The sequence below is a fragment of the Oncorhynchus nerka genome, linkage group LG27 (assembly GCF_034236695.1).
Source record: "Oncorhynchus nerka isolate Pitt River linkage group LG27, Oner_Uvic_2.0, whole genome shotgun sequence".
Classification (NCBI taxonomy): Eukaryota; Metazoa; Chordata; class Actinopteri; order Salmoniformes; family Salmonidae; genus Oncorhynchus; species Oncorhynchus nerka.
The window spans coordinates 6,396,018-6,410,398 of record NC_088422.1 but is presented as its reverse complement, the minus strand read 5'-3'; the positions used below and the strand labels follow the sequence as shown (position 1 = coordinate 6,410,398).

The 14,381-nt window shown below is 47.0% G+C and overlaps 1 protein-coding gene across 1 annotated transcript in view; it reads right to left on the bottom strand.

The window, feature by feature from the left end:
- The window catches only part of LOC115123782 (BMP-2-inducible protein kinase-like), a 78,785-nt gene that overhangs the window by 20,706 nt on the left and 43,698 nt on the right, over window positions 1-14,381 (bottom strand). The window contains 8 exon segments of the mRNA XM_065011120.1: window positions 270-484; window positions 3,248-3,267; window positions 3,542-3,607; window positions 4,129-4,175; window positions 5,080-5,161; window positions 6,600-6,721; window positions 9,493-9,635; window positions 10,230-10,335. Coding sequence (XP_064867192.1) covers window positions 270-484; window positions 3,248-3,267; window positions 3,542-3,607; window positions 4,129-4,175; window positions 5,080-5,161; window positions 6,600-6,721; window positions 9,493-9,635; window positions 10,230-10,335 — 801 coding nt within the window.

Genomic DNA, 14,381 nt, shown 5'->3' with positions numbered 1-14,381 from the left:
GGGGTGACATCTCTTCAGATTACCTCAACAAATTGACAACTAGAAAGCCAAAGGTCTACAAGGCTGTTAGTGCTACAAATGGAGGATTCGTTGAAGGAAAATATATATATATATTTTTTTTAATCATTATTTATAAACCTTGTCAACGTCTTGACTATATTTCCTATTCATTTTGCAACTCATGTCATGTATGTTTTCGTAGAAAACAAGAATTTCTATTTGATCCCAAAGTTTGGAACATCTGTCACGATGAAAGAACAGCAACTTACAAAGAGATTTGGCACAGGACACTCCTTTCCAGCTAACTTGAAGGCAAAGTAGGAGACTTGATAGATGTCTGGTCTCTTCTCATGGTCAGGCTCAAGCATGTATCCTGGAGGAGACATGGGAGTAGAGGGGACATATAGTTTAATGTATCCTGGAGTAGAGGGGACATATAGTTCACTATAGCCTGGAGTAGAGGGGACATATAGTTTACTATAGCCTGGAGTAGAGGGGACATATAGTTTACTATAGCCTGGAGTAGAGGGGACATATAGTTTACTATAGCCTGGAGTAGAGGGGACATATAGTTTAATGTATCCTGGAGTAGAGGGGACATATAGTTTACTATAGCCTGGAGTAGAGGGGACATATAGTTTACTATAGCCTGGAGTAGAGGGGACATATAGTTTACTATAGCCTGGAGTAGAGGGGACATATAGTTTACTATAGCCTAGAGGGGACATATAGTTTAATGTATCCTGGAGAGGGGACTAGAGTAGAGGGGACATATAGTTTACTATAGCCTGGAGTAGAGGGGACATATAGTTTACTATAGCCTGGAGTAGAGGGGACATATAGTTTAATGTATCCTGGAGTAGAGGGGACATATAGTTTACTATAGCCTGGAGTAGAGGGGACATATAGTTTAATGTATCCTGGAGTAGAGGGGACATATAGTTTAATGTATCCTGGAGTAGAGGGGACATATAGTTTACTATAGCCTAGAGTAGAGGGGACATATAGTTTACTATAGCCTGGAGTAGAGGGGACATATAGTTTACTATAGCCTGGAGTAGAGGGGACATATAGTTTAATGTATCCTGGAGTAGAGGGGACATATAGTTTACTATAGCCTAGAGTAGAGGGGACATATAGTTTACTATAGCCTGGAGTAGAGGGGGGACTATAGCCTGGAGTAGAGGGGTAGTTTACTATAGCCTGGAGTAGAGGGGACATATAGTTTACTATAGCCTGGAGTAGAGGGGACATATAGTTTAATGTATCCTGGAGTAGAGGGGACATATAGTTTAATGTATCCTGGAGTAGAGGGGACATATAGTTTAATGTATCCTGGAGTAGAGGGGACATATAGTTTACTATAGCCTGGAGTAGAGGGGACATATAGTTTTAGTTTAATGTATCCTGGAGTAGAGGGGACATATAGTTTATCCTATAGAGGGACCTGGAGTAGAGGGGACATATAGTTTACTATAGCCTGGAGTAGAGGGGACATATAGTTTACTATAGCCTGGAGTAGAGGGGACATATAGTTTACTATAGCCTGGAGTAGAGGGGACATATAGTTTAATGTATCCTGGAGTAGAGGGGACATATAGTTTAATGTATCCTGGAGTAGAGGGGACATATAGTTTACTATAGCCTGGAGTAGAGGGGACATATAGTTTACTATAGCCTGGAGTTTAGAGTAGGGACATATAGTTTACTATGTATCCTGGACATATAGTAGAGGGGACATATAGTTTACTATAGCCTGGAGTAGAGGGGACATATAGTTTAATGTATCCTGGAGACATAGAGGGGACATATAGTTTACTATAGCCTGGAGTAGAGGGGACATATAGTTTACTATAGCCTGGAGTAGAGGGGACATAGTTTAATGTATCCTTAGAGGGGACATATAGTTTAAGTATCCTGGAGTAGAGGGGACATATAGTTTACTATAGCCTGGAGTAGAGGGGACATATAGTTTACTATAGCCTGGAGTAGAGGGGACATATAGTTTACTATAGCCTAGAGGGGACATATAGTTTAATGTATCCTGGAGTAGGGACATATAGTTTAATGTATCCTGGAGTAGAGGGACATATAGTTTAATGTATCCTGGAGTAGAGGGGACATAGCCTAGTTTATAGTTTAATGTATCCTGGAGTAGAGGGGACATATAGTTTAATGTATCCTGGAGTAGAGGGGACATATAGTTTACTATAGCCTGGAGTAGAGGGACATATAGTTTAATGTATCCTGGAGTAGAGAGGGACATATAGTTTAGTATCCTGGAGTAGACATGGGAGAGGGGACATATAGTTTACTATAGCCTGGAGTAGAGGGGACATATAGTTTAATGTATCCTGGAGTAGAGGGGACATATAGTTTAATGTATCCTGGAGTAGAGGGGACATATAGTTTAATGTATCCTGGAGTAGAGGGGACATATAGTTTACTATAGCCTGGAGTAGAGGGGACATATAGTTTAATGTATCCTTAGAGTGGACATATATCCTGGAGTATCCTGGAGTAGAGGGGACATATAGTTTAATGTATCCTGGAGTAGAGGGGACATATGGTTTAATGTATCCTGGAGTAGAGGGGACATATAGTTTAATGTATCCTGGAGTAGAGGGGACATATAGTTTACTATAGCCTGGAGTAGAGGGGACATATAGTTTACTATAGCCTGGAGTAGAGGGGACATATAGTTTACTATAGCCTGGAGTAGAGGGGACATATAGTTTAATATAACCTGGAGTAGAGGGGACATATAGTTTAATATAGCCTGGAGTAGAGGAGGGAGAAGGCATGTACATTTTTACATTGGTTACAGAGTGAACCGTAAAGGGTTTGAAAAAGATCACTACCTCTGTACGATCCAACATCCCCAGAGCTAAAACACAGGTCGCCACAAGGTGGAGCTGTTGACTAATATTTGTACTGAAGGTCTAACAGTGGGTGTGTGAAGAATGAACGACAGTCCGATTGGGCAAATGAATCAGACAGTCCGATTGGGCAAATGAATCAGACAGTCCGATTGGGCAAATGAATCAGACAGTCCGATTGGGCAAATGAATCAGACAGTCCGATTGGGCAAATGAATCAGACAGTCCGATTGGGCAAATTAATCGGACAGTTACGAGTTTACACATCAGAAACATTCACGCGACAACGGTCAATGTGGTTGAATTATTATACTGATTGACAGCTTTGTGGTTGGTGTGTTGCTGAGGAACAAGGCAGATGGACTTACTGATTGACAGCTTTGTGTTGCTGAGGAACAAGGGAGATGGACTTACTGATTGACAGCTTTGTGTTGCTGAAGGACAAGGGAGATGGACTTACTGATTGACAGCTTTGTGTTGCTGAGGAACAAGGCAGATGGACTTACTGACTGACAGCTTTGTGGGTGGTGTGTTGCTGAGGGACAAGGCAGATGGACTTACTGATTGACAGCTTTGTGTTGCTGAGGAACAAGGCAGATGGACTTACTGATTGACAGCTTTGTGGGTGGTGTGTTGCTGAGGGACAAGGCAGATGGACTTACTGATTGACAGCTTTGTGTTGCTGAGGAACAAGGCAGATGGACTTACTGATTGACAGCTTTGTGTTGCTGAGGAACAAGGGAGATGGACTTACTGATTGACAGCTTTGTGTTGCTGATGGACAAGGGAGATGGACTTACTGATTGACAGCTTTGTGTTGCTGAGGAACAAGGCAGATGGACTTACTGATTGACAGCTTTGTGTTGCTGATGGACAAGGCAGATGGACTTACTGATTGACAGCTTTGTGGTTCGTGTGTTGCTGAGGAACAAGGGAGATGGACTTACTGACTGACAGCTTTGTGGTTCGTGTGTTGCTGAGGAACAAAGCAGATGGACTTACTGATTGACAGCTTTGTGGTTGGTGTGTTGCTGAGGAACAAGGCAGATGGACTTACTGATTGACAGCTTTGTGTTGCTGATGGACAAGGGAGATGGACTTACTGATTGCTTTGTGGCTTTGTGTTGCTGAGGAACAAGGCAGATGGACTTACTGATTAAGCTTTGTGTTGCTGATGGACAAGGAGAATTTGGAATTGATTGACAGCTTTGGTTCCCTCAGGGACAAGGCAGATGGACTTCCTGATTACAGGAGCAACTTGAAGAAACACAGCTTGTACAACAAGCAACCAAGAGCCTGAAACAGAGAAACACAGCTTGTACAACAACCAACCAGGAGGCTGAAACAGAGTAAACACAGAAACACAGCTTGTACAACAACCAAGAGGCTGAAACAGAGAAACACAGCTTGTACAACAAGCAACCAGGAGCCTGAAACAGAGAAACACAGCTTGTACAACAACCAAGAGCCTGAAACAGAGAAACACAGCTTGTACAACAACCAACCAGGAGGCTGAAACAGATTAAACACAGCTTGTACAACAACCAACCAGGAGGCTGAAACAGATTAAACACAGCTTGTACAACAACCAACCAAGAGGCTGAAACAGATTAAACACAGCTTGTACAACAACCAACCAAGAGGCTGAAACAGATTAAACACAGCTTGTACAACAACCAACCAGGAGGCTGAAACAGATTAAACACAGCTTGTACAACAACCAACCAAGAGTAAGGTGACCATTTTGACAAACTAAGACGTCTTAAAAACAGTATATTTCTAATCTTGAACATTGAATATGAGTTAAAATACGGGAGTCTAAATTGACAGTTAAATTGAAAAGTTAAATGAGAAATTAAATTAATTTAAAGTTTCATAAAAGCTGTTCCATGTGATCGCCAGAAAAACTGTTTGTTCAAAAAGCCGCGCGGTCACTCACGGCGACAGGCCTAACTGCCTGGACCAAACACAAACACAAACTAAGCTCTTCTGTTACTGACTGGCTAGTCCACACACATAAACCTACGCTCAAGTACACACACCCCCCCAGGTTTCCGTACACCCCCCCCCCAGGTTTCCGTACACCCCCAGGTTTCCGTACACCCCCCAGGTTTCCGTACACCCCCAGGTTTCCGTACACCCCCAGGTTTCCGCACGCCCCCCCCCAGGTTTCCGTACACCCCCACAGCTCTAAACTCACCCATATATCAGCCTTGGTGGTAATGGCCTTCCCTGCGTACACGTTGATCATCTCTGGAGCTCGATAAGACAGGGTCGTGTACCTACACACAGGAAGTGGTCAGGGTCAAAGGTTATTTATGCAGTTGTGGTATGTATGTAAGAGTGGTACTACTGCTGAGAAGGATGGCACCCCCTACGTAGTGCACTACTGCTGAGAAGGATGGCACCCTACGTAGTGCACTACTGCTGAGAAGGATGGCACCCTACGTAGTGCACTACTGCTGAGAAGGATGGCACCCTACGTAGTGCACTACTGCTGAGAAGGATGGCACCCTACGTAGTGCACTACTGCTGAGAGTTAGTCCCTATGCAAGAGTGACCCGGCCAAGTGGATTGATGGAACAGAGTAGTGGTGTCCTCTACTGAGTATAACTAAGCATTAAGGCACCTCCGGGGGGTTGTTGTATATGACCAATATACCGGTTCTTAGACACAACGCATCGCAGAGTGCCCGGATACAGCCCGTAGCCGTGGTATATCGGCCATATATCACAACCCCCCCCCGGGGAGCCTTATTGCTATTATAAACTGGTTACCAATGTAATTAGAGCAGTAAAAATACATGTTTCGTATACGGTCTGATATACCACGGCTGTCAGCCAATCAGCATTCAGAGCTCGACCCATCCAGTTTATAAAAAGACAAAAGATTAACTTGTTGGTCCATCAGCCACTGTGGCAGGTAGTTATATAAAATCTACCAGCCACTCAGAATTATTTTATTACCAGCCAAAATATTTTGTTGCCACTAAAATTACACCAACAAAATGAATGAGTATGTTTTCTAAAACAAATGTATTACTAGCAAGAAGTAAATGTGGTTTTTATATTGTTCAATTACATTTTTTTTCGTGACTAGAATATTTTTTAACAAAAACAACACACATTGTCACCTGCCCCTTTAAGGGCGGGAGGTTACCGTGGGAGGTTACCGTGGTAACACTGTGCCCCGTGAGATTGAGAGTCTGAATAGCGGCAGTGTCGTCTTCTCTTCACTAGCGGTTGAAAACTCAAACATTGAAGAAAATCAACCTTGTGAACAAAACAACATAAACAGACCAAGAAACACGAGGACAAAGCCTCACTTCAGTCGACTTTCCTTCCCAGTAAATTAGACCAACTTGTATGGCTGTGTACAGCGCTTCTAAACAACAACGACTAATCTTTCACTCAGCTCTTCACAGCTCACAGCCCCCCAACCAGGCAGGAAGGTGTTCTTAATGTTTTGTCCAGTCCTAACTGGAACTAAAGCAAATAGAGGGATCTGTGGGACAGTTCACATGACGTGAAATGGGGTGCGCTCTAGCTACACAGGCACATGGAAGACAATCACCTGGGTTCACACACGTCACCCCCCCCCCCCCACACACACACACCTCACCCATTTACATTTACATTTAAGTCATTTAGCAGACGCTCTTACCCCACACACACACACACCCCAACCCCCCACCACACTCACCCCACCCCCCACACTCACTTCCTGATTTCGTCCTCCACAGCGGTCACTCCGTCTTTATGTGGAAGCAGCACTTTGAGAGAAGCACTTCCAAAATCACACAGAACATAACTCCCATTATCACTCAGGAGGATGTTCTCTACCTGGAACAGAGAAAGGAGAGAGACAGATGAGACAGATGAGGGAGGGGAGACAGATGAGACAGATGAGGGAGGGGAGACAGATGAGACAGATGAGGGAGGGGAGACAGAAGAGACGGAGAGAGACAGAGAGAGACGGAGAGAGACGGAGAGAGACGGAGAGAGACGGAGAGAGACGGAGAGAGAGAGAGAGAGAGAGAGGGAGAGAGAGGGAGAGAGACAGAGAGAGGGAGAGAGGGGAGAGAGAGGGAGGGAGAGGGAGGGAGAGGGAGGAGAGGGAGAGGAGAGGGGGAGAGGGAGAGAGAGAGAGAGGGAGAGAGAGGGAGAGAGAGAGAGAGGGAGAGAGAGGGAGAGGGAGAGGGAGAGAGAGAGAGAGGGAGAGAGAGAGGGAGAGAGAGGGAGAGAGAGGGGAGATATAAATATTATTGTCAGCATGACAGAAGCTTTAAGCTCTAGGATATAACATTGTCCTGGTGAAGTAGCTGCATTTCCCCAGAGGCTGGCCAGTAAAACTATTCACCAGTTGTAGACAGACTGACCAATAGAGAACCAGTTTATTCACCAGTTGTAGACAGACTGGCCAATAGAGAACTAGTTTATTCACCAGTTGTAGACTGACCAATAGAGAACCAGTTTATTCACCAGTTGTAGACAGACTGGCCAATAGAGAACCAGTTTATTCACCAGTAGTGGACAGACTGGCCAATGGAGAACTAGTTTATTCACTAGTAGTAGACAGACTGACCAATAGAGAACTAGTTTATTCACTAGTAGTAGACAGACACGAGCAGTGAACAGTCCTTGTTATGTTGACACTTTATTTTCGCTCACAGCAGAGAGATGCCAAGACTGAAGGGACGTGAGAGAGGTCTGGGGTCCGCTCACCAACCAAGAATACACAAAATGGGATCAACACCAAATTGAGACTCTGCACGTAGAATTATGCACAAATATCCTCAGTGTACAACGTAAAACACCAAATAATGCATGCAGAGCAGAATTAGGCCGATACCCACTAATTATCAAAATCCAGAAAATAGACGTTAAATTCTACAACCACCTAAAAGGAAGCGATTCCCAAACCTTCCATAACAAAGCCATCAGCTACAGAGAGATGAACCCGGAGAAGAGTCCCCTAAGCAAGCTGGTCCTGGGGCTCTGTTCACAAACACAAACACACCCTACAGAGCCCCAGGACAGCAGCACAATTAGACCCAAAAGAATCATGAGAAAACAAAAAGATAATTACTTGACACATTGGAAAGAATTTACCAACAACAAAAAACAGAGTAAACTAGAACGTTATTTGGCCCTAAACAGAGAGTACACAGTGGCAGAATACCTGACCACTATGACTGACCCAAACATAAGGAAAGCTTTGACTATGTACAGACTCAGTGAGCATAGCCTTGCTATTGAGAAAGGCCACCGTAGGCAGACATGGCTCTCAAGAGAAGACAGGCTATGTGCTGAAGGAGGAAGGAGGAAGAGGGATGACAGTAGGAAAGGGGTGAGGGAGGAAGAGGGGTGACAGTAGGAAAGGGGTGAAGGAGGAAGAGGGATGACAGTAAGAAAGGAAAGGGGTGAAGAAGAGAAAGAGGGATGACAGTAGGAAAGGGGTGAAGGGGGAAGAGGGATGACAGTAGGAAAGGGGTGAAGGAGAGGAAGAGGGATGAGAGTAGGACAGGGGTGAAGGGGAAGAGGGATGACAGTAGGAAAGGGGTGAAGGGGGAAGGGGGATGACAGTAGGAAAGAGGTGAAGGGAGAAGAGGGATGACAGTAGGAAAGGGGTGAAGGGGGAAGAGGGATGACAGTAGGAAAGGGGTGAAGGGGTGAAGGAGGATGACAGTAGGAAAGGGGTGAAGGAGGAAGAGGGATGACAGTAGGAAAGGGGTGAAGGGGTGAAGGAGGATGACAGTAGGAAAGGGGTGAAGGAGGAAGAGGATGACAGTAGGAAATGGGGAAGAAGGGGGATGACAGTAGGAAAGGGGTGAAGGGGGATGACAGTAGGAAAGGGGTGAAGGGGGATGACAGTAGGAAAGGGGTGAAGGGGGATGACAGTAGGAAAGGGGTGAAGGGGGATAGACAGTAGGAAGGGGTGAAGTAGGGGATGACAGTAGGAAAGGGGTGAGGGAGGAAGAGGGGTGACAGTAGGAAAGGGGTGAAGGAGGAAGGGGGATGACAGTAAGAAAGGAAAGGGGTGAAGAGAAAGAGGGATGACAGTAGGAAAGGGGTGAAGGAGAGGAAGAGGGATGACAGTAGGAAAGGGGTGAAGGAGGAAGAGGGATGACAGTAGGAAAGGGGTGAAGGAGGAAGAGGGATGACAGTAGGAAAGGGGTGAAGGAGGAAGAGGGATGACAGTAGGAAAGGGGTGAAGGAGGAAGAGGGATGACAGTAGGAAAGGGGTGAAGGAGAGTAAGAGGGATGACAGTAGGAAAGGGGTGAAGGAGGAAGAGGGATGACAGTAGGAAAGTAGGAAATGGGTGAAGGAGGAAGAGGGATGACAGTAGGAAATGGGTGAAGGGGAAGAGGGATGACAGTAGAAAATGGGTGAAGGAGGAAGAGGGATGACAGTAGGAAATGGGTGAAGGAGGAAGAGGGATGACAGTAGGAAATGGGTGAAGGAGGAAGAGGGATGACAGTAGGAAATGGGTGAAGGAGGAAGAGGGATGAGAGTAGGAAAGAGGTGAAGGATGAGGACAGGAGGAAGAGGGATGACAGTAAATAAGGGGTGACGGATGAGGACAGAAGGAAGAGATGGGTAAATCTCTTACCTTCAGGTCCCTGTGTATGACAGGGGTTCTACACTGATGCAGCCTGGCCACAGCCTCACAGGTATCAGTGAAGATGGACAACACCTCCGGCTCCGTAAACCCTATATGGAGACGCTGGTTCATCTGCTTCACTACCTGACCAGCTGGGGGGGGGATAGAGGGAGGAGGGCGAAAGGGAACGAGGAGATAGAGGGAGGAGGGAGAGAGGGAACGAGGAGATAGAGGGAGGAGGGAGAGAGGGAACGAGGAGATAGAGAGGAGGGAGAGAGCGAACAAAGAGATAGAGGGAGGAGGGAGAGAGGGAACGAGGAGATAGAGGGAGGAGGGAGAGAGGGACGAGGAGATAGAGGGAGGAGGGAGAGAGGGAACGAGGAGATAGAGGGAGGAGGAGAGAGGAACGAGGAGATAGAGGGAGGGAGAGAGCGAACGAAGAGATAGAGGAGGGAGAGAGCGAACGAAGAGATAGAGGGAGGAGGGAGAGAGGGAACGAGGCGAGAGCGGGAGGAGGGAGAGAGCGAACGGGAGAGAGGGAACGAGGAGAGGGAGGAGGGCGAGTGAACGGGAGAGAGGGTGAGGGACAAAGAGAGATTGTGTTTAAGTTAATTCTACTTTATTGGGTCAATATAAAAATCACAGGTCTGCTTATTCAAATGTTGCACCCGTCTCATGCTCAATAAAACAATAATGACCGATCCATTGTATTAAAAAAAATCACAGGGGGAACCTATAACACCTACCTTTACAGTACTCCATGAGAATGAGCACCTCCCACACACTGTCCCCTACGGAGTTGATGGTAGAGTCCAGGTAGTTCACTATGTTCCTATGACCAGACAGCTCCTTCTGCAGAGGGGAAGAGCACAGACAGGGTGGACATTCATGAGAGGTCTATGGTCCTTATAGGAGCCAAGAGCTTAAGTGACTTAGCATAAAACAGCACTTAAAAACAGTCTCAAAATAGTCAAGTGTCCCTTTTAATAGCCGGGCAACGGCACACATTTCAGCAAATAAACGTCTGTTTAAAATCAACACCGGGTCTAAAAGGAATAGTTTATAGTTTAGTTATTGTTAATAGTTTACGAGGGGATTTACAACATGTAATGTTTGATTTGTTACATAAAATAATTAGTCATTACTTTTTTTTTTAAATGAATGGCAAACTGTGTTTAAGATCGCCAGTAAGAAACTGCTAGCTAACAGACAGCCGGAGAACCGCTAGCTAACAGACAGCCGGAGAACCGCTAGCTAACAGGCAGCTAGACAGCCGGAGAACCGCTAGCTAACAGGCAGCTAGACAGCCGGAGAACCGCTAGCTAACAGGCAGCTAGACAGCCGGAGAACCGCTAGCTAACAGGCAGCTAGACAGCCGGAGAACCGCTAGCTAACAGGCAGCTAGACAGCCGGAGAACTGCTAGCTAACAGGCAGCTAGACAGCCGGAGAACTGCTAGCTAACAGGCAGCTAGACAGCCGGAGAACCGCTAGCTAACAGACAGCCGGAGAACCGCTAGCTAACAGGCAGCTAGACAGCCGGAGAACCGCTAGCTAACAGGCAGCTAGACAGCCGGAGAACCGCTAGCTAACAGGCAGCTAGACAGCCGGAGAACCGCTAGCTAACAGGCAGCTAGACAGCCGGAGAACTGCTAGCTAACAGGCAGCTAGACAGCCGGAGAACTGCTAGCTAACAGGCAGCTAGACAGCCGGAGAACTGCTAGCTAACAGGCAGCTAAAACAGCCGACAACTGCTAGATAACTGGCAAGCACAAAAACAGTCATCCACTTTGAAAGCACAGAACCCTAGAAAGAGGCTGATCGCCCCCTAGTGGTGTAAGTAAGAACTGACAGAAATGTACAGTCAAAAGAGGAGAATAATTGTTGTCGAGGGAGTTTCCCCCCTTCTTTCAATTAGAAGCATGTCTATAATATGTGACTGTTGTGTTCAGGGATTTAAACAACAAAAACAACCAGTCTACTAATGTAAGTTTTACGGTAAGTTTTACAGTAAGTTTCACAGTACGTTTTACAGTAAGTTTTACAGTAAGTTTTACAGTACGTTTTACAGTACGTTTTACAGTAAGTTTTACAGTAAGTTTTAGAGTAAGTTTTAGAGTAAGTCATTACTCAGTGCTGCGTCTGACGTGCCGGTCTTTTGTTTCTTTATGTAGTTACTCTTTATTCGTCCTGTCAGAGACACGTCACCTCGACAGTCGTGTCTCGCTCCAGTGTGTGTGTGTGTGTCTCTCTCCAGTGTGTGTGTGTGTGTGTCTCTCTCCAGTGTGTGTGTGTGTGTGTCTCTCTCCAGTGTGTGTGTGTGTGTCTCTCTCCAGTGTGTGTGTGTGTGTGTCTCTCTCCAGTGTGTGTGTGTGTGTGTCTCTCTCCAGTGTGTGTGTGTGTGTGTCTCTCCAGTGTGTGTGTGTGTGTGTCTCTCCAGTGTGTGTGTGTGTGTGTGTCTCTCCAGTGTGTGTGTGTGTGTGTGTCTCTCCAGTGTGTGTGTGTGTGTGTGTCTCTCCAGTGTGTGTGTGTGTGTGTCTCTCCAGTGTGTGTGTGTGTGTGTGTCTCTCCAGTGTGTGTGTGTGTGTGTGTATCCAGTGTGTGTGTGTGTGTGTGTGTGTGTCTCCAGTGTGTGTGTGTCTCTCCAGTGTGTGTGTGTGTGTGTGTGTCTCTCCAGTGTGTGTGTGTGTGTGTGTGTCTCTCCAGTGTGTGTGTCTCTCCAGTGTGTGTGTGTGTGTGTCTCTCCAGTGTGTGTGTGTGTGTGTCTCTCCAGTGTGTGTGTGTGTGTGTCTCTCCAGTGTGTGTGTGTGTGTCTCTCCAGTGTGTGTGTGTCTCTCCAGTGTGTGTGTGTGTGTCTCTCCAGTGTGTGTGTGTGTGTGTCTCTCCAGTGTGTGTGTGTGTGTGTCTCTCCAGTGTGTGTGTGTGTGTCTCTCCAGTGTGTGTGTGTGTGTCTCTCCAGTGTGTGTGTGTGTGTCTCTCCAGTGTGTGTGTGTGTGTCTCTCTCCAGTGTGTGTGTGTCTCTCCAGTGTGTGTGTGTGTGTGTCTCCAGTGTGTGTGTGTGTGTGTCTCTCCAGTGTGTGTGTGTGTGTCTCTCCAGTGTGTGTGTGTGTGTCTCTCCTCTCCAGTGTGTGTGTGTCTCTCTCTCTCCAGTGTGTGTGTGTCTCTCTCCAGTGTGTGTGTGTGTCTCTCTCCAGTGTGTGTGTGTGTCTCTCTCCAGTGTGTGTGTGTGTGTCTCTCTCCAGTGTGTGTGTGTGTCTCTCTCTCCAGTGTGTGTGTGTGTCTCTCTCTCCAGTGTGTGTGTGTCTCTCTCTCCAGTGTGTGTGTGTGTCTCTCTCCAGTGTGTGTGTGTGTCTCTCTCTCCAGTGTGTGTGTGTGTCTCTCTCCAGTGTGTGTGTGTGTCTCTCTCTCCAGTGTGTGTGTGTGTCTCTCTCTCCAGTGTGTGTGTGTGTCTCTCTCCAGTGTGTGTGTGTGTGTCTCTCTCCAGTGTGTGTGTGTGTCTCTCTCTCCAGTGTGTGTGTGTGTCTCTCTCTCCAGTGTGTGTGTGTGTCTCTCTCTCCAGTGTGTGTCTCTCTCTCCAGTGTGTGTCTCTCTCTCCAGTGTGTGTGTGTGTGTCTCCAGCGTGTGTGTGTCTCTCCAGTGTGTGTGTGTGTGTGTCTCTCCAGTGTGTGTGTGTGTGTCTCTCCAGTGTGTGTGTGTGTCTCTCTCTCTCCAGTGTGTGTGTCTCTCTCTCCAGTGTGTGTGTCTCTCTCTCCAGTGTGTGTGTGTCTCTCTCTCCAGTGTGTGTGTGTGTCTCTCTCTCCAGTGTGTGTGTGTGTCTCTCTCTCCAGTGTGTGTGTGTGTCTCTCTCTCCAGTGTGTGTGTGTGTCTCTCTCTCCAGTGTGTGTGTGTGTCTCTCTCTCCAGTGTGTGTGTGTGTCTCTCTCTCCAGTGTGTGTGTGTGTCTCTCCAGTGTGTGTGTGTGTGTCTCTCCAGTGTGTGTGTGTGTCTCTCTCCAGTGTGTGTGTGTGTCTCTCTCTCCAGTGTGTGTGTGTGTCTCTCTCTCCAGTGTGTGTGTGTCTCTCTCCAGTGTGTGTGTGTGTCTCTCTCTCCAGTGTGTGTGTGTGTCTCTCTCCAGTGTGTGTGTGTGTCTCTCTCCAGTGTGTGTGTGTGTCTCTCTCCAGTGTGTGTGTGTGTCTCTCTCTCCAGTGTGTGTGTGTGTGTCTCTCTCTCCAGTGTGTGTGTGTGTCTCTCTCTCCAGTGTGTGTGTGTGTCTCTCTCTCCAGTGTGTGTGTGTGTCTCTCTCCAGTGTGTGTGTGTCTCTCTCTCCAGTGTGTGTGTGTCTCTCTCTCCAGTGTGTGTGTGTGTCTCTCCAGTGTGTGTGTGTGTGTGTCTCTCCAGTGTGTGTGTGTGTGTGTCTCTCCAGTGTGTGTGTGTGTCTCTCCAGTGTGTGTGTGTGTGTGTCTCTCCAGTGTGTGTGTGTGTGTGTCTCTCCAGTGTGTGTGTGTGTGTGTGTCTCTCCAGTGTGTGTGTGTGTGTCTCTCCAGTGTGTGTGTGTGTGTGTCTCTCCAGTGTGTGTGTGTGTGTGTGTCTCTCCAGTGTGTGTGTGTGTCTCTCCAGTGTGTGTGTGTGTCTCTCTCTCCAGTGTGTGTGTGTGTCTCTCTCTCCAGTGTGTGTGTGTGTGTCTCTCTCTCCAGTGTGTGTGTGTGTCTCCAGTGTGTGTGTGTGTCTCTCCAGTGTGTGTGTGTGTCTCTCCAGTGTGTGTGTGTGTCTCTCCAGTGTGTGTGTGTGTCTCTCCAGTGTGTGTGTGTGTCTCTCCAGTGTGTGTGTGTGTGTGTCTCTCCAGTGTGTGTGTGTGTGTCTCTCCAGTGTGTGTGTGTCTCTCTCTCCAGTGTGTGTGTGTGTGTGTCTCTCTCTCCAGTGTG